The sequence below is a fragment of the Leptonotus elevatus genome, chromosome 9, assembly GCF_054856555.1.
Source record: "Leptonotus elevatus isolate MCC_2025b chromosome 9, RoL_Lele_1.0, whole genome shotgun sequence".
NCBI lineage: Eukaryota > Metazoa > Chordata > Actinopteri > Syngnathiformes > Syngnathidae > Leptonotus > Leptonotus elevatus.
The window spans coordinates 4,907,866-4,925,511 of NC_141247.1; the positions used below are offsets into that span (position 1 = coordinate 4,907,866).

General features: G+C 37.9%; 1 protein-coding gene across 1 annotated transcript in view; it reads right to left on the bottom strand.

Annotated features, from left to right (window-relative positions):
• Window positions 1-5,018: 5,018 nt before the first annotated feature.
• The window catches only part of adam19b (ADAM metallopeptidase domain 19b), a 35,107-nt gene continuing 22,479 nt past the window's right edge, over window positions 5,019-17,646 (bottom strand). The window contains exons 11-23 of the mRNA XM_086085484.1: window positions 17,268-17,407; window positions 15,692-15,869; window positions 13,127-13,216; window positions 12,856-13,051; window positions 9,980-10,088; window positions 9,686-9,902; window positions 9,529-9,606; window positions 8,432-8,540; window positions 8,234-8,360; window positions 8,047-8,149; window positions 6,637-6,924; window positions 6,469-6,560; window positions 5,019-5,840 (exon numbers count right to left, since the gene is read on the bottom strand). Of these exons, the coding sequence (XP_085941610.1) occupies window positions 5,834-5,840; window positions 6,469-6,560; window positions 6,637-6,924; window positions 8,047-8,149; window positions 8,234-8,360; window positions 8,432-8,540; window positions 9,529-9,606; window positions 9,686-9,902; window positions 9,980-10,088; window positions 12,856-13,051; window positions 13,127-13,216; window positions 15,692-15,869; window positions 17,268-17,407 (1,734 nt within the window). The 3' untranslated portion in view covers window positions 5,019-5,833. The remainder of the gene's footprint in view (window positions 5,841-6,468; window positions 6,561-6,636; window positions 6,925-8,046; window positions 8,150-8,233; window positions 8,361-8,431; window positions 8,541-9,528; window positions 9,607-9,685; window positions 9,903-9,979; window positions 10,089-12,855; window positions 13,052-13,126; window positions 13,217-15,691; window positions 15,870-17,267; window positions 17,408-17,646) is intronic.

The window sequence follows — 17,646 nt, forward strand, 5'->3', positions numbered from 1 at the left end:
ATTAGGGCTTCTCCTCTGAACTCAGATGGAGCCCGTTCAATGGACTCTCCGCTCCTCATTGATCATTGATAGGCTGATAGGTCAAGAGCGGTCTTTTTAAACCATCAACAATTTGAAAGAAAACTGTCCAGCTGGGTGATGATTTATTTTTCAAATTATGCTGCCATATGTTTTCAGCATTGTCTAAAATGTTGGATGGAAAAAAACCACCCTTAAAATGTCTTTCTACGGCCTCCCCAGCTGCTGACATTTTCCCACTCATTAATCATTGATGTTGACCTTTCTTTGCCTGAAGCAAGCGCCTCAATGAGAGCAACATTTAACTACATGAGCCACCGCCAGTCCCTGGAGTGGAGACCTGGCTATCAACATTGAAGACAAGAAGTAACACATTTAATGTTGACCAGAATGCTTCATGTGCAAATGCTAATAATATCACATTACTGTAGGTGAGACGAGATCCATTTTTATCAGGGTGAATAAACTAATCAAGCCTTAATCAGAGAGCAAATGTTTTGAAAAGGTTGAGATAATCAACACGAGGTGTCAAAAACGTAATTAGGTCTTTCGGTGGGGCTGAGTTGTCTCTTTACTGCCCCCTAGCTGTGACCCCCTGCTGTGAGAAAAGGCGGGGGTGTTTCATCCCTCAGCCAATCATCATCTTTATAAATGAATCCCCGCAGGAAGTGACATGCTAGTCGGACTAATTGTGCTCAGCGGGAGAGGGCGCTTGCAATTAAAACTGTCTGTTTCCCTCAAGTGTCACATCATTTCTATTGAGGATCCTCAGTACACAGTTATAGGTATAAGTGTGTGTGTGTGTGTGTGTGTGTGTGTGTGTGTGTGTGTGTGTGTGTGTGTGTGTGTGTGTGTGTGTGCGTGTGCGTGCGTGTGCGTGAATGTGCGTGTTTGTGCGTGTGTGTGTGTATTGGCTTTTGATTAGGGTAGACCAGAAAAGCAGTGTTGCCACAGTTACCAAAAAATAAAAAAATTGGTTAGAATTGCACTTGCTTACTTTACTGATTACTTGATTTTTAAAGTAACTCAGTTAGATTACAACTTTAATAGATGCATTCAGCAGATACCGACAAGACTATTTAACACAAAAATTACACAAGCGTTGCCACCTAATTGGACGTGCATTGTTAAAGAGTAGCATTTCGTCGCTGTCTTGTGCAATCCCATAAATGTAAAAATGTAAACAATAAAATAAAATAAAATAAAAAGAAGAAGACAAAAATGGACATAAGTATATATACAATCGTAAACAAACCGATCATATTGCTATGGGGTATATGCCACGGAGGAGGCGGGACTTCTTTTTTGCTTTGTTTCCGGTTCCGGTTTGCGACGTGTGGGCCGCGTTCCGTTACTTGCGCTTCCATCCTTGTGCCCCTCGGTTGCGCGTTCCTGTCAACGGGTGCGAGTGTGTCTGTCTCAGTTGTCCGAAGCATTTCAGAGAGCTGAGACGCCCTGCGCGCTCCTGCCGATGTGCGGGATCACGCAGTTGGGGGACACACGGGTGGGGGTGCGAGTGTTGGAACACGGAAACGCCGCTGATGTGTGAAACCCGGAAGTCGTAAGTTCGTGGCATCTATCCCAGTTTAAGAGATTGACGAAGGCCTTAGTTAGAGTCGTATGCCCAGATCTGAGATTTCAAACTCCATAATAGGCTCTACCTCTATCAGCGTCATTTGTAGAGCAAGTTCTCAATTCTTGATGTGAACATAGCACATTTTGGCATCGACAAAAAAGTAAACCTCATCAAAATTGGTTAAGAAATTAGCAAATTGTGACATGATTTCAAAGTCAATACATTGCATACATTTTATGGGAACGTTGCCCCTGCCAAAATGGCCGCCACGACGGTGTGTCGTTTAGCTGGGCTGCTATAGCACGTATGTATGTTATTGTAAAAATGACCAGGGTGGTCAGACTGCTGGGATTACATGTTTGGATCAACAGTAAATGTACACCTGACAATCACGGTTGATAAAAATCTAATGTTTTTAGGGTTAACCTTCCATAGAAAGTACTTTTAGGTCATTTTTGACCCCACTTATGGAAAAGTGGGGTACCCATACAAAAATTACAATAACTTCAAAACTATAATAATTAGATACAAAACCAATTAGCCTCATGTCAAAGACAACCTATTTGAGGAATACATGGAAGAATAAACGATACAAATGTGAATTGAACAAACAGTGAAAAAATTTTTTTTTTTGGAGTCGGTTGATTTACTCAAAAAAAAAAAGTGTTTGCATATTATTACAGGGTGTTATCCTCAAACTTGTTTTCAATTGCATGTGATGGGTTATTTGTTTACACCTAAATAAAAAAAGTTATGAGTCCTTAATTGTGAGTTATTTCAAAATTTTCAAGTACTTGCATTCGAGCCATAAATTTTAAAATGATTGAATTTGCAAGAGCGGGATTTCAAATGGAAAGCTGCCGTGTCTGTTAATGACACCGATCTACAAAGATGTTCAATAAAAAAAATTACAGGTGTTGTGAACTGGAGCTGCCTGCAGAGTACAGAATGATGTACAGTACTTTCAGCACCCACCTAAACTGCCGTAAAATTTATAGACCGTTTTTTTTTGTTTAAAAAAATAATAATATATATAACTATGGGCGTTTTATGCCACTTAAGACTCAGGGTACTGCAGCATGCTTAATCCAACAATCATGTACAATTGAGGAGTAGGCTTTCTAGAAGCATAAATAAATCAACTTTAATTAAATTGAAAGGAAATTTGACATTGTTTTCCTCACTTTTTCATCACTCAATGTTCAGTCAACAGTTTTAATTTGACAGCAATGTACATGACAAATTAAGTGAACAAACAGACAGGTTCACTTAATTTGCTGCCGTGTCTAGTACAGCACCAGGTCAATATATATATGCATATTCTAACTGACTTCAAAATTCACGGAGGCTAATGCTTTTGTGAATTAATATTTCCATCACGACATGAATGAGATTTCATCCACGTAGTTGTTCAGACAAACCAACGATGTATTGCAATTACGCTACATTCGCCATTCAGTGGCGCTGCGCTACGACTTTGGTGTTCAAATGGGGATCACGTGTTTCCGGTGGAGACGAAAGCGCCAACAGTTGTCTTAATTAAAACAGCGAAATATTCTCTAATAGGACGAATAGCCACCATTAAAATGAAAGTTTTTCCCAAAATATTTTTTTTTCTCAATGATTCTATTCAAACCTACGTCTAACTGATTCCAGTCGTTGGACTCGGCCGTTCCAAAATTCTACTGGAATAAAAAAAAGAAGAAGCAAAGATGAGTGTATCGACTCTTCAGAAAAGTAAATCCAAAGGAGGTCTAGAGGCACCAAATTGTATGCATTACTATATAGCTAACCAGCTACAATATATCATTCTATGGGCACAACCCAACAGAGATACTAACTGTTGGCTGGAACTTGAACAGAAGGATTGTAATAACGTCAAACTTTTAGATTTACTCTTTATTACAACATCGATTAAGCGACACAATTGCTTTAAAAGAAAAACAATGATTTCCGCCTCCCTGACCGCCTGGTGGAAGGCACTAGAAATGACAAAATCCCAATTGGAGCCCTGCGGGCTTTCTCCCATATGGCATAACCCCGACTTTCAATTTAACAACCAATCATTTTATTTAGGTGTGTGGAAGCAGAAAGGAATTACACATATCTACCATCTTTTCTCAGATAATACGTTTATATCATATGCAAACTTGCTTCAAAAATACAAAATAAAAAAACTGATTTTTTTTTACATGATCTGCAAGTTAAAAAATATGGTAAAGAAACAAATTCCAACACTTCAGGGTACGCTCCAACCGCCTGTTTTACACTCCGGGCTCCTGGGTTTGCTCTCCGGCCGGTGGCCCCCGCGGGTCTCGGGGGCTGTGCCCTGGCGCTGCCGAGGCTTGGAGCCCCTGGGGGGTTGTGCTTGCCCTGTCCTGGCCGGGGTCGACTGCTCCCCTCTTTAGTGGAGGTTTTTCATGCATGCCAGATCCACCACACCAGCATCTACCGAAATTCAAACACAATCTGCTTCTTCCTCTCGGTGGAGGCTGATGTCTGTGGATTTCACTTTTCTCTCTTTTCTTTGATCACTCCTCGGGTCTCCTGACAACTTTGGGACTCTATCGGGATTCTGAAGTATTCGGTTTAGGTGAAGGGTATGGATTTTTAATAGTTTTCAGGTGAATTAATGAGCACAAACTCACACACACGCACATGTGCACACACTCACGCACAAAAAAAAAAGAGAGAGAGAGAGCTCGCAATGATGATAACATGTTGAATCGGTAAGATTATCGAATGAACAATACTGAGCTCTCTCAAGAAAACAAAATCAGAAAACAAAAAAACAGCAAGATATATTAAAAAATACAAATAATACTACTCAATGTTAGTTTGAGGTAAGATTATGGTTATGTTTAGTGTTATAGTTACGTTTAGGTTTAGTAAAAAAAAAAAAAAAACGTAAGACGGAATTGGAGGTCACGTGTTTCCGGTAAAGCTCCACTCGCCCATGGTCTGCAGCTAGACCCTTCTCTTTATTTGTCTTGTCAATTATTTCTCACTGCTGTATCCTGCAGGCGGTTAACTGCAACCACTTGTGGTGGTGAAAGGTGCTGCTTACAGTATTGTATTGTCAATTTGTCATTAACTGCATGTAGAAGTAAATACATTCTACATAGCATCGTTTTCTGATATTTGAAGAACAGTCATAGTCTGATTGCTTGATTAGAGAAAGTAATGCTAGTCGTTACTCCAAATTGTGCGCATTTTCAAGTAACGTGTTACCAGCACTGGAGAGCAAGCAGCATAGCAAAAGACACCGATGTGGCTGTGTGAACCAGTTACAGCAAGATTGATTCTTTCATGTCACAATTATTTGTATTTATTTATTCATTCATTCATTTTATAACGCAAATAAAAAGTGAAATCAATTAATGAAATCCAAATAATTAGTGTGAACTGAAGAAACCCTCAAAGAGGTGACAAAGAAAGTGAAACATGAAATAATTTATTGAATTCCAGTTGCAAATTCAAAGTTGCAATGCCTGAGTTTGCATAGATCTTTGAAGAAGACACAATATGGCAGCTGTGTTTCCACGTGAGAACACCAGTTACTTCCCAAAGTACCTTCATCATGACACTGTCATGCTCTGTTGCAATGCCCACCATTGACAACGATGCATACATGAAGGACAAGCAACACATAATCCTCATTTACACGGATTCCACTTTTGATGAAATTAAAATTATGGTGCAATTTAGGAAAGATTCGCAGACATGAAAATGAAAGCTCCAGCTAAGCACCAACTTTTGGGCAAAACAAAAATCTCACCACCAGTAGAGTGTAGAGATGACAATATTTTAGAGAATATTTACGCTATGTACAAAAGTCTTCAAACAAACCTATTAAAAAAAAAATCCCACATTAAATATAAAATGGCCTTTAAAATAATATGAAAAATAACAGATCATTTATGACACAAGTCTCTCATGAAAATGACATGCATCTCTTCTGTAACGTGTCTGACTGGTCCAGTTTAAATCCCAATATTACCCAAAAATATGGACTTAACGCATAAGTCAAAGGCTTCATGATTCTTTGATTATGTAAACATTCATGTTTCTTCTTTGCTTTGGGAATAAATACTCCAGCAACATTGTTCCAACATCGCTGATATATGAAATCATTCACATTTCTTCACACTTGGCCACCGCATAAATAGAATGTAGTCCAAAGGTCCAGGGTGTCAAGTGTCTACGGGATCAAATTGGTCCTCAATATCTCCCTGAGGTTCAAGATCTGGAAGTAGAGAAACAATATGATTACGGTGTGAATTTGTGTAGTGTTATCTTACCTGTGGGTATGTGTGTGAATATTCATTATTTGAAGGAAAAACACTCCGATGCTAACTTCCGGTGAGCATTTAAATGGGTTCCTCCCTTAGCATTAGCGCTAGGCTAGCGATGTTTTAAAAATGAAGCATGTTTTGTATTTAAATATACAGTGGATGTAATTCTCATTGTCGTGCGTTTAGTTTTACAGTTAACTCCAACTGGGATGTCGTTAAACAGCTTAAAGGACGCTTGGGGAACAACATAATAACCAGAATAACATACACTACACACTTGCTAGTTGCTAATACTACGCGAGTAAAATAGTGCATTCAGGATACTTTTACAGCGTTGGAAACTTCGGTTTTCTTCGATGGTAACGTTTTAAGATGAAAATAATCGGCCATTTGGCTCAATTGGCCAATTGTTTTGCCAGATGTTTGAAAGGCAATAATGGATCTGAGAGCAATTCATTCAACACATTATTATGGTTTTCATTCTTGTATGTTGTAGTGGAATTCTCCATCATTGCACAGTATACACGCCATCACAACATGAACCCACACTGTAAATGCAGCTGAATTGACACCAGTTACCTGTATGTCGTTTTATGTTCAGCAAATGGAGCCAAAGCAGCCTTTCCCTTCAGCAGCACATCAGTGGTGACGAGTTGGCCTCTCGATGGGTGCTTTAAGTCACAACAAAATGGCATCCGGTTAATATTTCACACAGGGCTTTACATAAATCCATAAATTACGACTCACCGTTGCCGGTCTGTTGCCAGGACAAGGTGGCGGAGGCCTGTCGGGCGGCTCTGGACGAGCTGTAGAAGGGGAAAGTGCAGATGCAGGTGGCAGAGGAGCCTGCTTTCGCCTCGGCTCATCTTTAAAGGGATTGTTGCTCTGAAATGAAGATTGTCTCTGGATAAGACTCCGAGACTCACTGTCCTGCACGACCAACACTGGCACAGGCGGAGGCTTCACGGCAGGACGCACTGCAACATGTTTGGGCCGGGTTGCATACGCCTGGCTCAGACGAGGAGAGGATTTTCTCTGTGGAAAAAAACAACACACATTTTACTAATGTGCGCAAATAGTAGTGATCAGAGCTGTCAAGATTAATCGACAAGAAATTTATTATCAAAATTAATCGACAACTATTTTAATAATCAAGTAATTGTTTGAAGCCATTTTTTTTTTTAATTATCCAAATATTCTGATTTTCAGCATATCAAAAGTAATTGTTCACTGATGTCCTTCATGAAAGAAGACTGACTATCTTAATTATTTATTAATTAGACATTTGCAAACACCTGTTTTTACATTTACCTTTTTTTTCAAATCACTATACGAATACGAAGTATGAAATAAACACCAATCACCGGTTAATGAACATTAATCGGGGAAAAAATGCTTTTGTAATACATTTTAATACAAAATTAAAATGAATCAGATTAGTCGATTAACCGATTGAATAATCGATAGATTAATCGATTCTAAAAATATTGGATAGTAACAGCACTAGTCTGATATGTTTTTTTTAAGGGCCGATACCGGTTATTAGCAGTCAAGGACGCCGATAACCGATATTTGGAGCCGATATTCGTTTTCACTAAAAGGGAAAATTTTGGCATCAAAATGTGAAGAAATACAAACTCCAGCTCTTAATATATATATATATATTTTTTTTTTTTTATTTAAGCATATGTTTATTGAACAACTTTTAGGGTTCGTAAAATATAGAAGTTTAAAAAAAAAATTGGGTTCAATTGGCATCTTTGTTTTAAAAATCTAACGAAAAGTTCAAGGGTCTACCAGGGGCAGCAGCATGTCTTATATAAATTAATAAAAACTTGTGTTAAAACTTCACTTATCTTACTTTTAATTTCAAACAAAACAGGTGCAGAGAGTTCCCAGGACATTTTTGAAAATGTAAATAATTACTTCTCTGAAGTTAACACTTTATTTTTAAATGGATCAATTATCGGCCATATAATTCCTCAAAATGGCCGATGTAGATATTCATCAAAATACTGAATATCGGCCCAGCCGATAATCAGTCTATCCCTAGCAAAGAGCGTAAAAAGACTGGTGCTTGCTGAAAATTGCGGCAGGCGTGCTAATAGGAGCAAAACCAGGATTATAATGTCTGATTTCCAAAACGGAGCCTTTTACCTGCTGCTCCAAGTCTTGTTTTTTGAGCAAGAATGTTGGGTTGGTGTGCCCGTTCACACGAGCGTCCGCACGCAGAGGCTTGTCTTCCGCTGGGACCGAACAACTGGCGGTCCAAACACAAGCACGTACACAAACGTGTCAAGAAAATACAAACCAACTCAGGAATGGCGATTTCAGCGCTAGCTACCTTGGTACAGGAAGCGGAGTGGATGTTTTACGTGTCTGTAGTTTGTGTTTGTAACAAAAACGCAGCCCGACAGCCAGCGCAACAAAGAGAAGCAGAGGAAAGACCAGCACAAGTGGAAGGAGGTTGCCTGTTGGAATACAAAGTATGAACCAATAACTGCTATTCATCATCATATCATGCTGAAAGACGTGGTCTCACTGTGACTGATGACAGGTCCGCTGTCCACACTCCCGCCCGGCCCCCTCTGGTTACACACAGGCGGGGCCCAACCGCTCTCGCAGTGACAGTTGTGGTTGTTGTTGCACAGCTGGCGACAGATGAGGAGATGGCAACTTCCCGTCACAATCTTTCACTTCAACAACATTTTCAGGCCACATAATAGATTGATTTAAAGTTGTTGTTTTTTATAATAATGCTCAATAACAGTGAATAATATGCATTTTGCACAAACAATGAAGGTTAATTCGAACAATATACTATACCATAATACAGTTGCATTTTTATTTTATTAACTAGACAAAGTGCAATTTCTGCAGAATTTGCATGAGAATGTTGAAAAACTGAATGCTAAGATTTGAAAGATAAATGATGTGAAAATGACCTTTTTTTTTTTTACTTGTAGTTAAATGACAAACGAATAAAAAGAACTGCAATCTGTCTAAGGTGAGATATAATCATTTCAGAGAAATTATAATCCATTTCCTGATATAATAGTCAGTTTAGTATCAAACCATCGAATGTACTAAAATGTGGTCCAAGCGGGATTTGAACCCAGATTCTCCATAGTGGGAGGCAATTGCTCTGAGCACTGACTTAACTTGACTTCCTCAAATTCATGGCGTATATAAATAAATAAATAAATAAATAAATAGGAGCACTTTAAATAGCTCAACACAAGTAAGATTACAATTGATCACTATTTATTTATTTATTTCACTATTAAAAGTGGCCATCAAGTTTGTTTTTATTTTGCAAATAAATGTTACAATGAGGTTGGGATGCACTGTAACTATATTACACTATATAGTATATAATAATTGATCAATATCATAAAGTGAATAAATTGACAATGAATGATTGATTAATGTGGTTACGACACTTGATGTGCCGGTTGTATGCTATCACGATATTTTGGGGTTATTTCTCCTGACGAGTAAAAAAGGTTTATTTGAGGGGAGATCTTAATTGCGGCACGTATACAATTATTATCATTATACGGTCCCAAGCAATTCTTCACTTCAACATAAATGAGTCTCGATGAGATTGAATTATTCGGACTTTCATACAAAACTCACCCCATGTCCGTTACATTTGGAATGGCAGTCATCAGCTTTGAGGAAAGACGCATTACGGCATTCGCCATTGAAGCAAATCTATTGAAAGTGGCAAATGTTTCATCACACAAACACGAGTCAAGACATGACAATATGTATGACGTTATTGAATTCTCACGGAGTGGTCTCCACATTTGGTGCCGGTCATGACGAGGCCCGGGTCCAGCGTGTCTCCTTGCCCCTCCTCGTCCCTCTGACCCATCTTGTAAACGTGCGTTCCCATGCACTGCACCCTCTTGTCGCCCACGCTCACCGTGGTCTCGATGCGAACCGCGTTGCTCTCTATTGGCTTGGATGCTGAAGATAAACACTGAATCTTCCCGCATTTAGCATCTCTGGCACAAACGACAAAAAAGTATCATGAAATTATCTTTTGGATTCGAATGAAATGATTGCAAAATGTGTATCTCACCTCTCCTTACAGCTTCTGTATTTCCCCAACAGATCTTTGCCGCAGTTGCCATACATGTCGCCAGCTTCATTGACCTTCTTAAAACACACGTCATGGGCCGGACGGCCATCTGTAAAAGACACACACACCTGACTAAATCCCTCACCTCTAAAATGAAATGTAGGCTACTTTAAATTAATTTGTCTATATCCCCAAAAAAACATCTCTGCATTATTTTTTTTACTCAACCTTTAGAGCAGGGGTGCTCACGTTCAGTCCTCGAGAGCCCCTATCAAACCTGTTTTCCATGCTTCCCTCCTGCAGCACAGCTGAATCTAATATTCAGCTCATCAGCAAGCTTTGCAGAAGCCTGATCATGAATCAGGTGTGTTAGTGGTGAGAAACGTGGAAAACAGGCTGGAGAGGGGCTTTTGAGGACCGAACTTGAGCACCCCTGCTTTAGAGGATTGTTTAGTCTGCCGTTTGCTCAAGGTTAGCCGTGATAAACCGGACCCGTGACCCTGAACGTGATAAGAAGCATAGAAAGATAACTTCTTAATTATAGAACAATCATTTAAAAAATATATATATTGGTAATAGGTTTTGCTCAACAGGGTGATCTGCAACCACTTATTGAATTTTGTAGTCATGCATATTTGGCAAAACTACAAGTAATCCTAAAATCAACCAGAAGAGGGCGCCAATGTAAGACAACAAGCAGAGCTCTGACAACAAGCTGGACACGCGATCCTCCACTGATCTGTATATATTCCTGGATAGCCAATAGGCCAAGACTTTTGAAGCCACGAGGCCGCTATATTGCTCCTCCCAAGAAACATTTCTCGGCATACGATCCTATACATTTATAGTATCGAAATTGGAGGACATTTGAGAAAGTATACTTAGTAGAAACATCATGATTCATATTTTTAATTTGCAACACATAAACAAGAGGACTATTTTACAACTTGCCTTAAATACGTGTATACATTTTATGCTTAATGATGTTTACAGGAGGAAACTTATTTTTTAAATTAAAGTATTATAACTATAATTCAACAAAAGGGGACTCTGCCAAATCTAATATTGGGGTCTAAGGAACTAAGCAATAAACAAAAAAGGGATCTTCAAAGCAGCAAAAACCCACTACTTGTTAATTAATTTTTTTAAACTTGCTTAAAAAAATTGTGACAACCCCGCAACAACTAAAAAAAAATCATAATTTCTTATTTAGCTTCCTGTATATGTACCCCCCCCCCCCCCCCCCTACGATTTGGGATCTATTATTATTACTAGGGGTGTGAATTGCCTAGTACCTGGCGATTCGATTTGTATCACGATTCATAGGTCACAATTCGATTCGATAGCGATTAATCCCGATACGAATCTATCAATTGATTATTGCGATTTTCTTTAAACTCAAATTTAGAAAATACAAATCAGTAAACTTGCACATGTACACTGTAAGATTTGTATGAAAATGTATTTATTTATCTGAAAATTCAGGCTTATAACTGAGCTGCTGCATTTAACAAACAGGTTGCAGTCTGTTTCATGATTGATCACTACAGAAATAAAATATTAATATAACATTCTTCCATGCTTAATGTGTGAATCCTAACCCTTAGTAAGACGTTTTGTTGAATATTCCCATAAAAATGTGATGTTTAAAAATCGATTCGGCCGCATATCGAATCGATTCGAGAATTGCGTGCTGTAATATCGCGATATATTGCCGAATCGATTTTTTCTAACACCCCTAATTATTATTATTATTATTATTATTCACAGGACTTTACATAAATAGGGGTGTCAGGGGGTACATTTTTTTTTATTGTAATTAATCGCATGACAATAGTTTTTTTCTTCAATTTTACATCTGTTCTAAATGTACAATAAAATGTTAAATAAAAAGTTGTCATACTCCTGTTAACATAAAAGTGGTAACAAATGTTAAACTAAACTTTAGTCATTGATACAGTAATTTCATAATCATTCATAAAATTGAAACTTTTAGCTTTCTACGGTTAATAAAAGATCACACTACTAAAGGTATTCATGTAGAAATGTGGTTCCTCGCTGCCTCGTTATGTTTGTTTACCACTGCATGTGTATCTCCACTGTGTTGCACGCCAGATGCACGACACACATGTATGTATACTCGGAGTGTCAGACGATTAAGATTTTTAATCGCAACGAATCGCATAACTTCAATAGTTAACTTACAATTAATCGCAAATGTTATATCGGTTCTAAAAGTACAATAAAATATTTTTTTTTCTCTAAGTTTTCATACTCTCAACATAAAAGTGAAAAAGGGAAAAAAATGTTAAACTAATAGAAATATGGCTGCATCTTTTAGTCATTGCTAATTTGTAGTAATTTCATAACAATTCATACTGTAAAAAAAACAAGTGTGATATTGATTTGTGTTGAGGTAATTTTTCTGCCACTAGATGGAATAATTGCATTTGTAAGACATTGGTGATAGCATTTTTCAGAGCTATCTAATCATTAACATCAAGTAACTTGTGAAATTTTGTACATTTTAAAAATTGTAAAATACAATTTGAGCCCAGTCTCCACAAATATATGCATTATTATTACATTTATTACTGATGCATTTTGACGTGGACGTGTCTGCTGCGTTGCGACTGGAATTCCCTCAGTACAGGCTTTCCAAGTAAGGGGCGGTCATTAATCACGCGTTAAAAAAATTTGTGCCGTTAAAGAAACTTGAAATTAACATACTAATTTTGACACCCCTAGTAATAACTCATGTATCTTACGGTACAGTAGGTCTGCAGTAATTTTTTTTCTGAAGTACAGCATACAATTTGCTGCGCCCTCTATTTTGTGCAACAATAACAACAAAGTTGTCCTGTATTTGTACCCACCTCGTCCCCAGAGTGAGCGGCACTGTTGCTCCAGCGTGAGGCACATGCCAGTGTAACAGTAAGCCTTCCCATTGGCGCACGATGTGCCATCCACCAAATAGAAGTTAGCAGGGCAAGTCTCGCTCTTGCCATCGCAGTACTCGGCCAGGTCGCACTGGCCCGACGGGGCCCGACACAGCACCCCGGGACTCTTCAGCTTCACATGAAGGGGAGATTGGACGTGAAGGGAATACAGCTCACCTGACGCTTTCATTGTTGATGAGGTTCGTACCTTGCACTTATGACAGCACACACCGTGGGCGCACTCGGCTCCAGCTTTTAAAGTGCAGTTGTTTGCGTTACAGCAGGGACTGGTACATTCCTGTGTCGAAAGGGAGTGGTGAGCACTTTCATCATAAAAACTAGGGCCCGACCGATATGCATTTTTTTTTAAGGTCGATACCAATTTTTGGCAGGAAAAAAATACCGCTTAATCTGCAGATTATTTAAAAATATATATAATGCATCCCCAATTCCTTTTTCAATGGGTGTCACTTACGCACAAACTTTTGCTATTAAGATTCTCTGCTTTGAATGACAAATTTCATGAAGTATACAAGGTTATTGTATAGATTTATGTGTCAATAAAACCATTCTTACTTGTTTACAACTGCTGTAAAGCATTAACCCTGTACCTTTTCTTTTATATATTTTTATCTTGTGTTATTTTCACAAGTCTTGGGACTTACTGGGCTAACTTGGGACCTCAGTCATTGTATTTCGTGCCATGTCATGTGGAAATTTGTGTTAAGAATTTTTTTTTAAAATACTTGGATGTTTGTATCCTTGAATTTTGAGAAAGGAAAGTCTTTGAATCCTTGAAATATAAACTTTAAATATAACTTGAAAGGACAATGACAAAATAAAACAATAAGAGCGTTTGTCGATCCACAAAAAGCATTTGATACTATAAACCATGATATATTGATTAGTAAATTGGAGCGTTATGGTACTAGGGATACAGCCTTGAATTGGATCAGAAATTATTTACAAGAAAGACAACAGTTTGTGGAGTTGGGGGAATTTAAATCAAAATGTTTGGACATGATATGTGGTGTCCCCCAGGGGACAGTGTTGGGGCCAAAACTGTTTATATTGTATATGAATGATTTGTGCAATGTGTCTCATTTATTGAAGTTTGTGTTGTTTGCAGTTGACAACTATTTTCGTTTCTGGTAAGAAAATGCATCTTATTTTGGATACAATTACCTCCAAATTTAAGAAAGTAAAAACATGGCTTGATTAAAAACAAGTTACCAATAAAATTTAAACAAGATGAAATTAGTTCTGTTTGGTAATGTTAAAATAGGGAACTGCGCAAGATTGCAAATTAAAGGTGTAGATATAGAAAGAGTAAATTAGATTAAATCTAAAAAAAATTGATCTTGTGGTATTTAATACTGTATAATTGGTGTATAAAGCTAGACATAATTTACTGCCGGGCAATATGGGAAATATGTTTTCAGAGAGACAGGGTGGTTATGGTTTGAGGGGAATTTATAACTTAAAGACAAAGTATTCAAGAACAACATTGAAGAGTTTCTGTACATCTGTATGTGGAGTGAAAATTTGGAGCAGGCTGAGTACTGATTTACAAAATGTCCAAACATAGACAAGTTCAAAAGGAAATATAAAATCTACATTTTTGAAAAGAATAGGGATAAAGAAGTGAGTTTCAATGAAAAGTAACATTGTTTGATGTTATTATTAGTAGTAGTATTTTTGTTAGTATTGTTGCTATTGATAAGGAAAACATATATACATATATTAAAAAGTATAACAATATATGCATAAGGCACACTGTTCAATCTGTTCACTATTAATAATTACTATAATAACCTTTGTTATTAATAATCAAGATATATTGTAGACTAGCAGTTTTTTGTGTGTTTACTATACATACCAACTATTTATTGTGCAACGTATGTTAAAGGGCGTAGGACCTGATAAGTTTATGCTTCTTCCTACTCCATTTCAAACATGTATGTGTGACTCATGACTGGGTGAAACACTGTGGAACTTTCTTATGTTGCTTTCGTTCCTTGAATGTTGTGTTTGTTGTTTTGTTTGATGTTTTTTTTTATATAAATTTTGTCTTTACACATGTACTTTTATAATCAGTTTGTTTTTTCTTTATATTTATGTTCGAAATAAAATTGAAAAAAGATACAAATAAGAATTGAATAAACTAAAATAATAGCAACAGAAAAAAACAGTAAGAACAAATACTGACTGATCATGCGTTTTGGCCTCTTGAGGGCAGTGTGATGCCGTACACGTAAATTGCGATTGAATTATATTAAAATAACTAGTTTTTCACACATTGGGAAGAATTTATGCCTTTGCATAATGTTATCTCACCTGTGGGTAAGTGTTCCCACAGCTATTGTGAGTGAATATTCGTTATTTGAAGCAAAAACACCCCCGAAGTCGATGCTAACTTCATGTTAGCATTTGAATGGGATCCTCCCTTCGCTTTTAGCATTAGCGCTAGGCTAGCGATGTTTTAAAAACAAAGCATGTTTTGTGATTAAATATACAGTGGATGCAATTCTCAACGTCGTGTGTTTCGTTTTACAGTTACCTCCAACCGCGGTGTTATTAAACAGACTAAAGGACAATTAGGGACAACAGAATAGCCAGATTAACATACGGTACACACTTGCTAGTTGCTAAACTAGCAAAGTGGTGCGTTTAGGGTACATTCACAGCGTCGGAAACTTCGGTTTTATTCGATAACGTTTAAAGGGGAAAATAATTGGCCACAAACTAATAGTGCACCGACACCAACGCTGACCTCTTCCTCTCCGCAGTCACATTCCTCCCCTTCCTCCAGGTAGCCATTGCCGCAGCGCTGTCCTCCATACATGGCTCGGATGTTTGGCTCGTTGAAGAGACACTTGCCTCCTCCAGAGCTCAAGTAGCTCTTCAGCTCCCGCATGTTACACACGTTAAATACACGTGGAAATGGGTGCCTGCCAGAGGTACACTTTATTAGGTATACATGTGAAATCAAATGACACACAGTACATTTTGTAGAGTAAATTTTACTCTGAAAAAGACGATATTCGGTCCCAGTCTAAACAGAGTAAACTTTATACTCGGAAGAAAGTAAAATGTACACAACATTTTTATTTATTTTTATCAACAGTTGAGGAACAATCACATAACCTTCAGGTTGGGAGACAACCAACCTTGAGATAGTCCTCCAATAAATATGAGCACATAGGTCGTTTAGAAAAGGTGCCAAATTACGAAGTGTTACGTGTTTTAGTTTAGCGACCTCTATCGGCCATGTTGAATAGAGCAAAAAGCTCAAAGCTAGACTTGAAGCCGGCCCTTCTGGTTGAAAGACGAGAGCTTATTTTACTGAGCTACTTGGCCAGTGTTTGTTTTCGTGTTGCCTACATGTTTTGTAGCTACAACCTCACTGAAAGCTTCATCCTAAACCCAACCATTAACCAATAACACTAATAAATACCCTATAACCAGCCTGTTAGCTCGGTGAGATAACCGTTTGTCTTCCGATCAGACGGGCAGGGTTCGAGTCCAGCTTTTGGATTTGCTCTATTCAACATGGCCGATAGAGGTCGCTAAACTAAAACAAGTAACACTTGGTCGTATTTTGGTGCATGGTAAATTGACCAATATGGTCGTTATTGTTGGAGGACTTGTTGTGTTGTTGTTGTTTTAGTATTTTACTCTCTTCCAAGTGTAAAAGTTTCCTCTGTTTAAAGTGGGACAGAATATAGTCTTCTTAGAGTAAAATTTACTCTACGAAATATACTGTGTACAAAAGAAGAATAAAATATTCTGCCTTCAAAAAGATAATGATGCTCAGTTTTGATTCACACTGCCCTCTGAGATCTGTGATAATAATTTCACTATTTATTTAATCATTTCATAGTCTGCGTTCTACTGAGAATCAATCAAGTTAAATATGGTCATTAAATTGATTCTTAACCTTTCCTGTTCTGTCGCGGGTCAAATTGACCCATTTAAGTTGGCTTATAGGTAATATCATATTCAAGGAAAATGGTTCATTTTATTTCCAATCAAATAGCTGGAAATAAACATACGTTTACTGGCATTTTGTAATTTTTGACACTTTTTGATTATTTATTACATACAGTGGGTCAAAGTGACCCATGAAATGGCATTTAAACAACAAATGTAACATCTGGGTTAAAATGAAGAATGCCCTCTTTTAGTGATAGGATTATACATTAATGTTTTTTTTTTTTGATTGGCATTTTTGTGGTTCGTGAGAAACAAACGAAACAGAAGGGTTAAAACTTTTGCATGTGCACTTGATTGTGGTGTATAATTCACCACAACAACAACAAAACCGACAGTCGGGCGAGTGTGGTTACCCTGTGGCAGCTGCCATGATGCAACCCCCGTCCTCAGCTTTGGCCTGGCAGCAGCCAGTGCTGTCATGACTCATGCCGAAGTTATGGCCCATCTCATGCGCCATGGTGGCAGCCACGCCAACAGCTGACTCCGAGTGGTCCTTTTACACAATCACAGATGCAGAGGCACATTTTCAAAACGGTTGTTTTGATCTCCTCATGAATACGCACTTCACTTTGTGTGAAAATGCCACGTCGTTCGTTATGTTACAACTATTATGTTATGCGAACAATTCAATTGAAAAAAAGCAACCGGAATCATGTAAGGAGGGGAAAATGTATTACAAGCACATTCCAAATACTGTGTAAGCTCAACATACTTCACTGCAAAGACTCACAG